The 15,393-nt window shown below is 46.3% G+C and overlaps 1 protein-coding gene and 1 long non-coding RNA gene across 2 annotated transcripts in view; both read right to left on the bottom strand.

The window, feature by feature from the left end:
* LOC149443011 (uncharacterized) overlaps positions 1 to 15,393 on the bottom strand; it is a 473,108-nt gene that overhangs the window by 395,076 nt on the left and 62,639 nt on the right. The window lies entirely within an intron of this gene.
* LOC149443017 (uncharacterized) overlaps positions 7,800 to 15,393 on the bottom strand; it is a 56,450-nt gene continuing 48,856 nt past the window's right edge. The window contains exon 3 of the mRNA XM_089655957.1: positions 7,800 to 8,848. Within this exon, the coding sequence (XP_089512083.1) occupies positions 7,862 to 8,848 (987 nt within the window). The 3' untranslated portion in view covers positions 7,800 to 7,861. The remainder of the gene's footprint in view (positions 8,849 to 15,393) is intronic.

A 15,393-nucleotide genomic window follows, 5' to 3' on the forward strand; every position in this document is an offset into this window, starting at 1 on the left:
GGGATATGATTTCCATGTATAATACATAAGGGGGATATGATCTCCATGTATAATACATAAGGGGGGGTATGATCTCCATGTATAATACATAAGGGGGGATATGATCTCCATGTATAATACATAAGGGGGGATATGATCTCCATGTATAATACATAAGGGGGGGGATATGATCTCCATGTATAATACATAAGGGAGGATATGATCTCCATGTATAATACATAAGGGGGATATGATCTCCATGTATAATACATAAGGGGGGATATGATCTCCATGTATAATACATAAGGGGGGATATGATCTCCATGTATAATACATAAGGGGGGGATATGATCTCCATGTATAATACATAAGGGGGATATGATCTCCATGTATAATACATAAGGGGGGATATGATCTTCATGTATAATACATAAGGGGGATATGATTTCCATGTATAATACATAAGGGGGATATGATCTCCATGTATAATACATAAGGGGGGATATGATCTTCATGTATAATACATAAGGGGGATATGATCTCCATGTATAATACATAAGGGGGGCTATGATCTCCATGTATAATACATAAGGAGGATATGATCTCCATGTATAATACATAAGGGGGGATATGATCTTCATGTATAATACATAAGGGGGATATGATTTCCATGTATAATACATAAGGGGGGATATGATCTCCATGTATAATACATAAGGGGGGATATGATCTCCATGTATAATACATAAGGGGGATATGATCTCCATGTATAATACATAAGGGGGGATATGATCTTCATGTATAATACATAAGGGGGATATGATTTCCATGTATAATACATAAGGGGGGATATGATCTCCATGTATAATACATAAGGGGGGATATGATCTTCATGTATAATACATAAGGGGGATATGATCTCCATGTATAATACATAAGGGGGGCTATGATCTCCATGTATAATACATAAGGAGGATATGATCTCCATGTATAATACATAAGGGGGATATGATCTCCATGTATAATACATAAGGGGGGGATATGATTTCCATGTATAATACATAAGGGGGGATATGATCTCCATGTATAATACATAAGGGGGATATGATCTCCATGTATAATACATAAGGGGGGATATGATCTCCATGTATAATACATAAGGGGATATGATCACCATGTATAATACATAAGGGGGATATGAGCTCCATGTATAATACATAAGGGGGATATGATCTCCATGTATAATACATAAGGGGGGATATGATCTCCATGTATAATACATAAGGGGATATGATCACCATGTATAATACATAAGGGGGATATGATCTCCATGTATAATACATAAGGGGGATATGATCTCCATGTATAATACATAAGGGGGGATATGATCTCCATGTATAATACATAAGGGGGGATATGATCTCCATGTATAATACATAAGGGGAGCATATGATCTCCATGTATAATACATAAGGGAGGATATGATCTCCATGTATAATACATAAGGGGGATATGATCTCCATGTATAATACATAAGGGGGATATGATCTCCATGTATAATACATAAGGGGGGATATGATCTCCATGTATAATACATAAGGGGGGGGGGGATATGATCTCCATGTATAATACATAAGGGGGATATGATCTCCATGTATAATACATAAGGGGGATATGATCTCCATGTATAATACATAAGGGGGGCTATGATCTCCATGTATAATACATAAGGAGGATATGATCTCCATGTATAATACATAAGGGGGATATGATCTCCATGTATAATACATAAGGGGGGGATATGATCTCCATGTATAATACATAAGGGGGGATATGATCTCCATGTATAATACATAAGGGGGGATATGATCTTCATGTATAATACATAAGGGGGATATGATTTCCATGTATAATACATAAGGGGGGATATGATCTCCATGTATAATACATAAGGGGGGATATGATCTTCATGTATAATACATAAGGGGGGATATGATCTCCATGTATAATACATAAGGGGGGATATGATCTCCATGTATAATACATAAGGGGGGATATGATCTCCATGTATAATACATAAGGGGGGGATATGATTTCCATGTATAATACATAAGGGGGGATATGATCTTCATGTATAATACATAAGGGGGATATGATCTCCATGTATAATACATAAGGGGGGGTATGATCTCCATGTATAATACATAAGGGGGGATATGATCTTCATGTATAATACATAAGGGGGATATGATCTCCATGTATAATACATAAGGGGGGGTATGATCTCCATGTATAATACATAAGGGGGGATATGATCTCCATGTATAATACATAAGGGGGATATGATCTCCATGTATAATTCATAAGGGGGGATATGATCTTCATGTATAATACATAAGGGGGGATATGATCTCCATGTATAATACATAAGGGGGATATGATCTCCATGTATAATACATAAGGGGGGGATATGATCTCCATGTATAATACATAAGGGGGATATGATCACCATGTATAATACATAAGGGGGGATATGATCTCCATGTATAATACATAAGGGGGGGGATATGATCTCCATGTATAATACATAAGGGGGGATATGATCTCCTTGTATAATACATAAGGGGGGGATATGATCTCCATGTATAATACATAAGGGGGGATATGATCTCCTTGTATAATACATAAGGGGGGATATGATCTCCATGTATAATACATAAGGGGGGATATGATCTCCATGTATAATACATAAGGGGGGGTATGATCTCCATGTATAATACATAAGGGGGGATATGATCTCCATGTATAATACATAAGGGGGATATGATCTCCATGTATAATACATAAGGGGGGATATGATCTCCATGTATAATACATAAGGGGGGATATGATCTCCATGTATAATACATAAGGGGGGATATGATCTCCATGTATAATACATAAGGGGGGTATGATCTCCATGTATAATACATAAGGGGGATATGATCTCCATGTATAATGCATAAGGGGGGATATGATCTCCATGTATAATACATAAGGGGGATATGATCTCCATGTATAATGCATAAGGGGGGATATGATCTCCATGTATAATACATAAGGGGGATATGATCTCCATGTATAATACATAAGGGGGGATATGATCTCCATGTATAATACATAAGGGGGGATATGATCTCCATGTATAAATATATCAGCAGCTCATATAGTGAACTCGGTGTAGTTATTCACCCTGAAGTCATCACAGAGGACAAGGGGGCGCTCTTTATGTCTGAAGGAAAAGAGATTTAATCCCCAAACACAGAAAGGTTTCTTCACAGTGAGAGTTGTGAGAATGTGGAATAGACTTCCTCAAGAGTTGGTTCTGGCCAGCTCAGTGGATTGCTGTAGGAAAGTCCTGGATTCTTTCTTGGATACACAGAATATAACTGGATATAACATTCATAGGGAAAGTTGATCCAGGGAATATCCGATTGCCTCTCGGGGGATCAGGAAGGAATGTTTTGCTCTGCATGAGCAGATTGGATTGCGCTTTGCTGGGTTTTTTTCCTTCCTCTGGATCAACTGTGGGTGTCGGATTATATATATATATATATATTTTTTTTTTTTTAATGGTTGAACTAGATGGACTTTTGTTTTTTATCAGCCAGACTATGTAACTATGTATTGATCCCTCTCCTTGATACTACGAATCCTTGGGTCCTTACGCAGGCTTTGCAGAATCAGGGAGCCCATGCAGTGTAAGTTTGAGGAGGCAGGAGATTCTGAGTCCTCTGGGTCACTGAGGATGACATTGTCAGGAACTACCTCCTCCCAGACATGTACTACTCCTGGCTGGGTTTCTGGGGACTGAAAAGTGTCCCTTGAAGACTGCTGTATGTAATCCTCTACTTCCATGCTGCTGCAATCCTCCTCCTCCTCCACTTCCTCCTCCTTCTGTGTGTTCAGCGGCCCCACAAGAATGGTATCTGCATAAAGAGGACCTTGAGAGGACAGGAAATCCTCCTCTTCCTCCCACTGTTCTGCCTCCAGTGCCCTGTCCATGATTCCATGCAGCGTGTGCTCCAGCAGGAACACTACAGGGATAGTGTCACTGATACATGCAGTGTCACAGCTCACCATCCTTGTGGCCTCCTCAGATGGTGACAGGACAGTGCATGCATCCATTATCAGTAGCCACTGGTGAGGTGAGAAGAAGCCAATCTCCCCTGATATTGTCCTTGTGCCTTTTTCACACAGGTACTCATTGTTGGCCCTCTGCTGTGTGTGCAGCCACTACAGCATTGCCAAAGTGGAGTTCCACCGAGTGGACATGTCACAAATGAGTCGGTTGGTGGATAGGTTGAATTCCCGATGGATTTCAGCCAGCCGAACACTGGCCGTGTATGACCACTGGAAATGGCCACAGACTTTTCTGGCCTGCCTCAGAAGATCTTGAAAGCCTGAGTACCTGTTCAAGAAGCACTGCACCACCAAATTCAGGAAGTGCGCCAAGCATTGAACATGTGCCAAGTGTACCTGTTGGAGGGTGGAGAGAAGGTTGGTGCCATTGTCGTATACAACCATTCCTGGCTTAAGCTGCCATGGCATCAACCACCTCTGAGCATGCCCCTGCAGAGCTGACAGAATCTCTGGGCCAGTGTAGCTCCTGTCCCCTAGACAGACCAGCTGAAGCACCACATGGCATCTTTTAGCCTGACTGCTTGCATAGCCCCTTGAACACTTATGGAGCACTGCTGGCTCAGAGGACAATTCATCAGAAGAGGCCATAGAGTCCCTTTAATTTTTTTTCATCACTTTTATTGTTATCAGAGGGAATGTAAATATCCTCTGTCCTAGCAATAAGCAGTGACAGGTTCTCTTTACTGGGAAATATGGGGTCCTGCTACTTGCAAAAACTATCCAGTGGCTAATTAGTTGCTATGATTGCTTTTATGAGAAAGCCTACCTCCAGCTTAAAAAAACAATACCGGGATGATGCCTGCAGCTGCAGGCATTATCCCAGCGTTTAGGTCGCACGGTGCCACATGAGCTAATTCCAAGAATGAATAAGTGTCTAAAAAGTGTCACGCTTGTATAGAAGTTGTCTACGTACAAGTGGTACCCCTTGTGGAACAAAGTGTACACCAAGTCCCATACTATCTTGCCACTGCTCCTTATGTAGTCTGGGCAGTAAGGGGGGCTCTACTTCCCTCATAAACACTAAAATGACATGTATACCCTGTGGCCCTATCACAGAGTTTATACGTTTTGACCCCATATCTGGCCACGCTGGGGAGATACTGTTTGATTGCAAGAAGGCCATTAGAATGTATGAGGGACTCATGTATGCAGATGTTTTGTTGGGGCGTATGCATTTCTGCAAATTTCTAGGACAGAAGATTTACGAGGGGCAGAATTTTGTAGAGTCGATCACATTCAGGGTCACCTCGAGGATGACAGCGTGTATTGTCACAAAAATGCATAAATGCATTATTGTCTCATATCTAAGCCTGGCCATGGCAGCAGAGAACATAGGCATATTATGCATTGAGTCTTTGGACCAATATGATTGCAGTTCATGCTTTCTTTGTAATGCCCATGTTGAGGGTTAGGCCCAAAAAGATTTACATTTGTAACCCATGATAGGTTTCTATGCAAATATTCTGACAAGGGTTGAATATGAGTTGGTGGCCATGTACTGGTCAGCATATAAATTGCTTTTGACCCACAATCAAATTATACAGATCTTCTGTGAGAAACAGCTCAACAGAATCAAGGGGAGTAGTTACATTTGCTGTTTCCACCTAAATTTCTGGTTGGGCAGTGAATGGGGGAAGTTTCGGTGCTGCAGAATCTGTTGGCTGCCAATTAGGATTTGTAAGCACATCCAGAAGGACACTATGGGCTCTACGTTCCTGTGTGCAAATTCTTGGTGGCTACTAGTTCTAGCCACTGCACCAGCTTGGACTGCACTTATGGGACTCGTCACCTCACCAGCTTGGACTGCACTTATGGGACTCACCACCTCACCAGCTTGGACTGCACTTATGAGACTCGTCACCTCACCAGCTTGGACTGCACTTATGGAACTCGCCACCTCAACAGCTTGGACTGCACTTATGGGACTCGCCACCTCACCAGCTTGGACTGCACTTATGGAGCTCGCCACCTCACCAGCTTGGACTGCACTTATGGGACTCGCCACCTCACCAGCTTGGACTGCACTTATGGGACTCGCCCCCTCACCAGCTTGGACTGCACTTATGAGACTCGTCACCTCACCAGCTTGGACTGCACTTATGGGACTCGCCCCCTCACCAGCTTGGACTGCACTTAGGGGACTCACCACCTCACCAGCTTGGACTGCACTTATGGGACTCGCCACCTCACCAGCTTGGATTGCACTTATGGGACTCGCCACCTCACCAGCTTGGATTGCACTTATGGGACTCGCCACCTCACCAGCTTGGACTGCACTTATGGAACTCGCCACCTCACCAGCTTAGACTGCACTTATGGAACTCGCCACCTCAACAGCTTGGACTGCACTTATGGGACTCGCCACCTCACCAGCTTGGATTGCACTTATGGGACTCGCCACCTCACCAGCTTGGATTGCTGGAGTGTAAAATGCCAGGATGTACTAAGCTGCTGGTGACTGTCAGTTCACCAAAAGGTAGTCATGCGTTCCAAACACTTCAGCCACCTGGGGTCTGATCTTAACAGGGGCCTCTTCTCCATTGTCAGAGCTTTCTGTAGGAGCGACACAACTCTCTACAGTTCCACCAGGGACCCTGGGAACATTGTAAGCGGTCGGCTGCACACAATGGAGAAGGAACATCCATTCCTCCGGCTCCTCTGTGCTGAATGAAGCCAGAAATGACAAGGATTTCATCTCTTCCTGTGTTGGTTCGGTGTTTACCCGGCCCATACACCCGGGATGCAGCTCATCTAACACATTTCTCATTGATCAGCTGCTTGGAGGGATCAGGGATGTTTAAGACCTCCATCTCTTAATAAAGAGGACCTGTCACTATCCAAGCTATCAGATGGGATGTTGGTAAACACCATGCAATTCTACATGTAAGTCCAGCACACGTATGTAAACAGCAATTGCATGAAACATGTGAGGTATCGCAGCAAACGTCAGAGTGAGAGCAATAATTCCAGTTCACTGTAAAACAATAATTTCCTTTGATCATCAGCTCCATCTAGAGACCACAATGGGGTATGAGTCCTGAAAATACCTCACTGAATACAAATATTACAATACTGTATTATGGCCACTAGATGGAGCCAAGGAAATCAGTGTGAGATAAAATACACCCAATATTCATCACAGCTGGGTGAATGTCGCTCACATTCGTTCCATTAATGAGTTTTAAAAAATAGACTACAAAATCTCCCACCACAAAATGTACTCAGCCAATCACAGGGCAGGACTCCATTGTTATACTTCTCCTGCCATCAATGGCCAACCCAGTCCCACACTTCATCCATGTCTTTGGGGACCTCTGATCTCCTTATGAACTGTTTCTTCCATGATGAAGATCAGCCATGGAGTATATCTGAGGTGTATATCAGGGTGTGCTTCTTCCCCACATGAGAGCTGGGATGTCCAGCAACATTCATCTAGAAGACATTTCCCGCACTCAAGGCACTAATACACCTCCAGGGTTGTGTGGGACCCCTGATGTACAGGAAGAAAGGACTTCAGTGAGGAACATTTCCCTCACTCAGGACAGGAAAGTGGATTCTCTCCCGTGTGAGATCTCTGATGTGTGTAAAGATGGGACTTCACTGAAAAACATTTCCCACACTCAGGACAGGAATACGGCTTCTCCACCTTGTGAGATCTTTATTGTATGACAAGTTCGGATTTTTTTACAATTTCCCACACTCACTTGTAAGTAGCCTCCTCCCCTGTGTGAGACCTCTGATGATGTTTGTAAAGAGTGAACTTCTGTGAAAAACATTTCCCGCACTCAGAACAGGAGTATGGCTTTTCCCCCGTGTGAGACCTCAAATGTATGACAAGTTCTGATTTTCGTATAAAACATTTGCTGCACTCAGAACAGGAATACGGCTTCTCCCCTGTGTGAGATTTCTTATGTTTGTAAAGACTGGAATGCGTTGTAAAACATTTCCCACACTGTGGACAGGAAAATAGCTTCTCCCCTGTGTGAGACCTCTGATGTACGGCAAGTTCTGATTTTTGTACAAAACATTTCCCACACTCAGTACATGAATACGGCTTCTCGCCTACATGCAATCTCAGATGTCTGGAAAGATGTGACTTGTATGAAAAACACTTCCCGCACTCAGGACAGGAATACGGCTTCTCCCCCGTATGAGATCTCTGATGACTGTAAAGAATGAACTTTTGTGCAAAACATTTCCCACACTCAGAACAGGAATATGGCTTCTCACCTGTGTGAGACCTTTCATGTTTGACAAGATCTGATTTTTGTGCAAAACATTTCCCGCACTCAGGACATGAATATGGCTTCTCACCCACATGCAATCTCTGATGTCTGGAAAGATGTGACTTGTCTGAAAAACATTTCCCACACTCAGGACAGGAATACGGCTTCTCCCCTGTGTGAGATCTTTTATGCACATTAAGATGGGATTTAAAACAGAAACCCTTCCCGCACTCAGTACAGGAGAACCTCTTCTCTGTTGGAAGGCCGGCCCGGACCCGCACAGTCTGAGGTTCCTCAGGATACAAGGAATCCGATGGTCCATCTACACTGGGTGGTGCCGGATGGACATTGGAGGGAGCCGGGTTTTCTCCTGGACTATACTGTGTGATGTCCTCATCCTCTACTTTCCAGTCTGGAGACAAAGTGAGACAATCCTCGGAGGTTTTCCTCATCTCCCGGCCATGGACTAAAAATACAAAGACAAAGAGGATTACTAGACAGGAGCTGATTGGTTCCCCCAAACCAGGACTCCGCCCACATCAGGCAAAATGGAGAGCACAGCTCAGGAAAGTGACCAGGGTATTACAGGCTGCTATCACCCAGTCCCCGCCCTACTCTGGACCAATCAGTGAGCAGTATGGGTGGAGGAATGGATTTAGTGTTCATGACCCACCTGTGCTGATCTCTGTAGGAGTGTCCTCCTCTATAAATGTCCCCGTTATTCCATCCTCCTCCATAGACTGCTGATCATCCCTCACATACGCCTCTTCTTCTTCTGCTTTCACCTCAAATTCTATATCGATTGGATCTCCACTCTAAATCAAGGAAATGAGAGAAAATATCATCTGTAAAATATAAACTCACATAAACAATCCACGCATCATCTTTACAAGTCCATGTTCTAGATGCTCCATCCCACCAACCTTGTAATAGTGAGGGATGGTGTGACCTCCCTGTGTGGAATCCCGGGAATACAGAGGACAGGGACATCTCTCTGGTGGGTTCCTGTAGCTGGATGACTCCACCATGGTGTCCTGGTACAGATCTTTGTGTTCTTTTAGAAGCTCTGACTCCTCCATCCCCCCATCCTCATTCTCCTCCACTTTTATCTCTTCTTTAACCTCAACTTTAGGATCTCTCAGGTTTCCACTCTGAATATATAATAAAATGCCATCAATGGTAACAATGCAGATAATGTACAGATCCTAATGATACTATCAGTGATTGTTCCTCATCTACCTGATGATGGTGAGGGATGGTGTGACCTTCCTGTGTGGAATCCCGGGAATACAGAGGACGGGGACATCTCTCTGGTGGGTTCCCATGACTGGATCCATCTGTAGGAAACACACACACTGACTGAATCCATTGTTTCTATGTGTTTATCAGATGATGGGGGATCTAGGTGGATCCTCCGTACTGCTCTCTCCTTTACAATAAAGTCTCCTCTTACCCGGTGATGTGAGGGGCGGCTGATTGTCCATCATGACGTCCTTGTAGAGGTCCTTGTGTCCTTCTAAATACTCCCACTCCTCCATGGAGAAATAGACAGTGACACCCTGACACCTTATAGGAACCTGACACACACAATGATACAGTCACCATCCAGACACATCCCTTGTCTGTTACTGGAGAATGTCCCAGAATTCCCGGCACCGCTCACCTCTCCTGTCAGCAGCTCAGTGATCTCTCTGGTGACTTCTAGAATCTTCTTCTTCTTTCTCTCTTCTATCAGGGAGGGAGGTGGAGGCAATGTGATGTCATATGATCTCCAGACTTCACAGGAGGAAAACTCTACATCTGAACACAAATAGTCACATCAAATGATATTCCCAGAATCCTCCTCACCTCTCCATTCAGGTCTCCATTTTATTAAAGCCCCACTTCAGGCTGAGGTATAATTCCCCCCCACAGGACCCCCACACTACGCAGGGTATAGGCTTGTTACAGCATTCTGATGTCATTACATACAACGCAGGACCAACAGTCCCACTTTACATGTGAGGTTACCAAGGGACCCCACATCCTAAGAGCATCAGAAAAAAGCAAGATGGAGGGACATTGGGAGGAGGAGCTGTGAGGTCAGTGTGATGTCATAGGATTCTCTGACTCTGGATGGACATTGGGAGGAGGAGCTGTGAGGTCAGTGTGATGTCATAGGATTCTCTGACTCTGGATGGACATTGGGAGGAGGAGCTGTGAGGTCAGTGTGATGTCATAGGATTCTCTGACTCCGGATGGAGGGACATTGGACGGAGGAGCTGTGAGGTCAGTGTGATGTCACAGGATTCTCTGACTCCGGATGGAGGGACATTGGGAGGAGGAGCTGTGAGGTCAGTGTGATGTCATAGGATTCTCTGACTCCAGATGGAGGGACATTGGGAGGGGGAGCTGTGAGGTCAGTGTGATGTCATAGGAATCTCTGACTCCGGATGGAGGGACATTGGGAGGGGGAGCTGTGAGGTCAGTGTGATGTCATAGGAATCTCTGACTCCGGATGGAGGGACATTGGGAGGAGGAGCTGTGAGGTCAGTGTGATGTCTTAGGACATATAGACTCTGGATGGAGGGACATTTGGATGGGGAGATTTGAGGGGTCCTCTATATGAGGCTCCCATGCAAACCAAATCCTTGTTCCTGGGTGTGTCCTACCTCTCCTAAACTGAAGAGTGACCTTTGACCTTTACCATCCAGAAATCTGTCCGGAATCTGTGGAAGTAAGCTGTCATGTGATCAGGTGACGTGCGGAGGAACGGAGTGTAAATAGCAGACAATTGTCTCCAGAGCCCCTAATGGTGGGGATGGATTTGGCAGCGTGCTGGTGCCAAGTTTCCACCCCCCAGGGTCACTGCAGGTGTGGAGAAAAGCTGTGTAAGAGGATATGGAGGAGAGATGAGGAGGAGATCCAGGAATCAGGAGAAAGGTCAGGGCAAGCAACAGACGAGCGCATCCAAGAGACCAAGCCGGGGTCACTACACAGAAAATCAATCCAAGGAAACAACAGGCAGGACGAGGAATAGCAAGAAGGAGCTGAGAGACAAATGAGAATATTGCTCAGCCAATGGGAGATGATCTCAGCATGACTTCCATCATGAAGGAGATGAGGGGGAGGGGAGGAAGTCACTGAAGGTGACCATAGATCCATGGAAATTCAGCTGGTTCAGCAGGGATCGCTCACATTTCCATCCATGTGTGGCCACTGCCGGATAAAAGCCACTCCCCCAGCGGCTGCAGCCAATAGCTTCAGTGCTGATCTGTGTATTCTGAGAGCGGAGGAGTCCCCCCATTGTCAGAATACAAGAGTGCAGCGGGGAGGATTCCCCCATCCACCTCCAATGTGTGGATGGGGGAATCACTTCCGTTTTTATGCTCATCCCGCTGGCTGAACGATAAAACTGAACCATGTAGGCCAGCTTTGGGAGCAAATATATTATCATCAACTCCTCCCCCTGAAGGGGTTCATCTTAAGGGGTTTTTCTCTCTGCCTGGACTATCCGTGAATCTCCCTATTTTCCCTGCCTGGACTATCCGTGAATCTCCCTCCTTTCCCTGCCTGGACTATCCATGAATCTCCCTATTTTCCCTGCCTGGACTATCCGTGAATCTCCCTCCTTTCCCTGCCTGGACTATCCATGAATCCCCCTATTTTCCCTGCCTGGACTATCCATGAATCTCCCTATTTTCCCTGCCTGGACTATCCGTGAATCTCCCTCCTTTCCCTGCCTGGACTATCCATGAATCCCCCTATTTTCCCTGCCTGGACTATCCGTGAATCTCCCTATTTTCCCTGCCTGGACTATCCGTGAATCTCCCTCCTTTCCCTGCCTGGACTATCCATGAATCTCCCTATTTTCCCTGCCTGGACTATCCGTGAATCTCCCTCCTTTCCCTGCCTGGACTATCCGTGAATATCCCTCCTTTCCCTGCCTGGACTATCCATGAATCTCCCTATTTTCCCTGCCTGGACTATCCGTGAATCTCCCTCCTTTCCCTGCCTGGACTATCCATGAATCTCCCTCCTTTCCCTGCCTGGACTATCCGTGAATATCCCTCCTTTCCCTGCCTGGACTATCCATGAATCTCCCTACTTTCCCTGCCTGGACTGTCCGTGAATCTCCCTCCTTTCCCTGCCTGGACTGTCCGTGAATCTCCCTCCTTTCCCTGCCTGGACTGTCCGTGAATCTCCCTATTTTCCCTGCCTGGACTATCCGCGAATATCCCTCCTTTCCCTGCCTGGACAATCCATGAATCTCCCTCCTTTCCCTGCCTGGACTATCTGTGAATCCCCCTATTTTCCCTGCCTGGACTGTCCATGAATCCCCCTATTCTCTCTGCCTGGACTGTCCATGAATCCCCCTATTCTCTCTGCCTGGACTGTCCATGAATCCCCCTATTCTCTCTGCCTGGACTATCTGTGAATCCCACTATTTTCCCTGCCTGGACTATCCGTGAATCTCCCTATTTTCCCTGCCTGGACTGTCCGTGAATCTCCCTCCTTTCCCTGCCTGGACTGTCCGTGAATCTCCCTCCTTTCCCTGCCTGGACTGTCCATGAATCCCCCTATTCTCTCTGCCTGGACTGTCCATGAATCCCTCTATTCTCTCTGCCTGGACTGTCCATGAATCCCCCTATTCTCTCTGCCTGGACTATCTGTGAATCCCACTATTTTCCCTGCCTGGACTATCCGTGAATCTCCCTATTTTCCCTGCCTGGACTATCCGTGAATCTCCCTACTTTCCCTGCCTGGACTGTCCGTGAATATCCCTCCTTTCCCTGCCTGGACTATCTGTGAATCCCCCTATTCTCTCTGCCTGGACTATCCGTGAATCTCCCTCCTTTCCCTGCCTGGACTATCCATGAATCTCCCTATTTTCCCTGCCTGGACTATCCATGAATCCCCCTATTTTCCCTGCCTGGACTATCCGTGAATCTCTCTATTTTCCCTGCCTGGACTATCCGTGAATATCCCTCCTTTCCCTGCCTGGACTATCTGTGAATCTCCCTCCTTTCCCTGCCTGGACTATCCATGAATCCCCCTATTTTCCCTGCCTGGACTATCCGTGAATCTCTCTATTTTCCCTGCCTGGACTATCCGTGAATATCCCTTCTTTCCCTGCCTGGACTATCTGTGAATCCCACTATTTTCCCTGCCTGGACTATCCGTGAATCTCCCTCCTTTCCCTGCCTGGACTGTCCGTGAATCTCCCTATTTTCCCTGCCTGGACTATCCGTGAATATCCCTCCTTTCCCTGCCTGGACTATCCATGAATCTCCCTATTTTCCCTGCCTGGACTATCCGTGAATATCCCTCCTTTCCCTGCCTGGACTGTCCATGAATCCCCCTATTCTCTCTGCCTGGACTGTCCATGAATCCCCCTATTCTCTCTGCCTGGACTATCTGTGAATCCCACTATTTTCCCTGCCTGGACTATCCGTGAATCTCCCTATTTTCCCTGCCTGGACTGTCCGTGAATCTCCCTCCTTTCCCTGCCTGGACTGTCCGTGAATATCCCTCCTTTCCCTGCCTGGACTGTCCATGAATCCCCCTATTCTCTCTGCCTGGACTGTCCATGAATCCCCCTATTCTCTCTGCCTGGACTGTCCATGAATCCCTCTATTCTCTCTGCCTGGACTGTCCATGAATCCCCCTATTCTCTCTGCCTGGACTATCTGTGAATCCCACTATTTTCCCTGCCTGGACTATCCGTGAATCTCCCTATTTTCCCTGCCTGGACTATCCGTGAATCTCCCTATTTTCCCTGCCTGGACTATCCGTGAATCTCCCTACTTTCCCTGCCTGGACTGTCCGTGAATCTCCCTCCTTTCCCTGCCTGGACTATCCGTGAATCTCCCTATTTTCCCTGCCTGGACTATCCGTGAATCTCCCTATTTTCCCTGCCTGGACTATCCGTGAATCTCCCTACTTTCCCTGCCTGGACTGTCCGTGAATATCCCTCCTTTCCCTGCCTGGACTATCTGTGAATCCCCCTATTCTCTCTGCCTGGACTATCCGTGAATCTCCCTCTTTTCCCTGCCTGGACTATTAAATGAATCCCCCTATTTTCCCTGCCTGGACTATCCATGAATCCCCCTATTTTCCCTGCCTGGACTATCCGTGAATCTCTCTATTTTCCCTGCCTGGACTATCCGTGAATATCCCTCCTTTCCCTGCCTGGACTATCCGTGAATCTCCCTCCTTTCCCTGCCTGGACTATCCGTGAATCTCCCTCCTTTCCCTGCCTGGACTATCCATGAATCCCCCTATTTTCCCTGCCTGGACTATCCGTGAATCTCTCTATTTTCCCTGCCTGGACTATCCGTGAATATCCCTCCTTTCCCTGCCTGGACTATCCGTGAATCTCCCTCCTTTCCCTGCCTGGACTATCCGTGAATCTCCCTCCTTTCCCTGCCTGGACTATCCATGAATCCCCCTATTTTCCCTGCCTGGACTATCCGTGAATATCCCTCCTTTCCCTGCCTGGACTATCTGTGAATCCCACTATTTTCCCTGCCTGGACTATCCGTGAATCTCCCTCCTTTCCCTGCCTGGACTATCCATGAATCCCCCTATTTTCCCTGCCTGGACTATCCGTGAATATCCCTCCTTTCCCTGCCTGGACTGTCCATGAATCCCCCTATTCTCTCTGCCTGGACTGTCCATGAATCCCTCTATTCTCTCTGCCTGGACTGTCCATGAATCCCCCTATTCTCTCTGCCTGGACTATCTGTGAATCCCACTATTTTCCCTGCCTGGACTATCCGTGAATCTCCCTATTTTCCCTGCCTGGACTATCCGTGAATCTCCCTATTTTCCCTGCCTGGACTATCCGTGAATCTCCCTACTTTCCCTGCCTGGACTGTCCGTGAATATCCCTCCTTTCCCTGCCTGGACTATCTGTGAATCCCCCTATTCTCTCTGCCTGGACTATCCGTGAATCTCCCTCTTTTCCCTGCCTGGACTATTAAATGAATCCCCCTATTTTCCCTGCCTGGACTATCCATGAATC

This window comes from Staurois parvus, unplaced genomic scaffold (genome assembly GCF_062004578.1).
Source record: "Staurois parvus isolate SC_StPar_1 unplaced genomic scaffold, SC_StPar_1.0 ptg000879l, whole genome shotgun sequence".
Taxonomy (NCBI): domain Eukaryota; kingdom Metazoa; phylum Chordata; class Amphibia; order Anura; family Ranidae; genus Staurois; species Staurois parvus.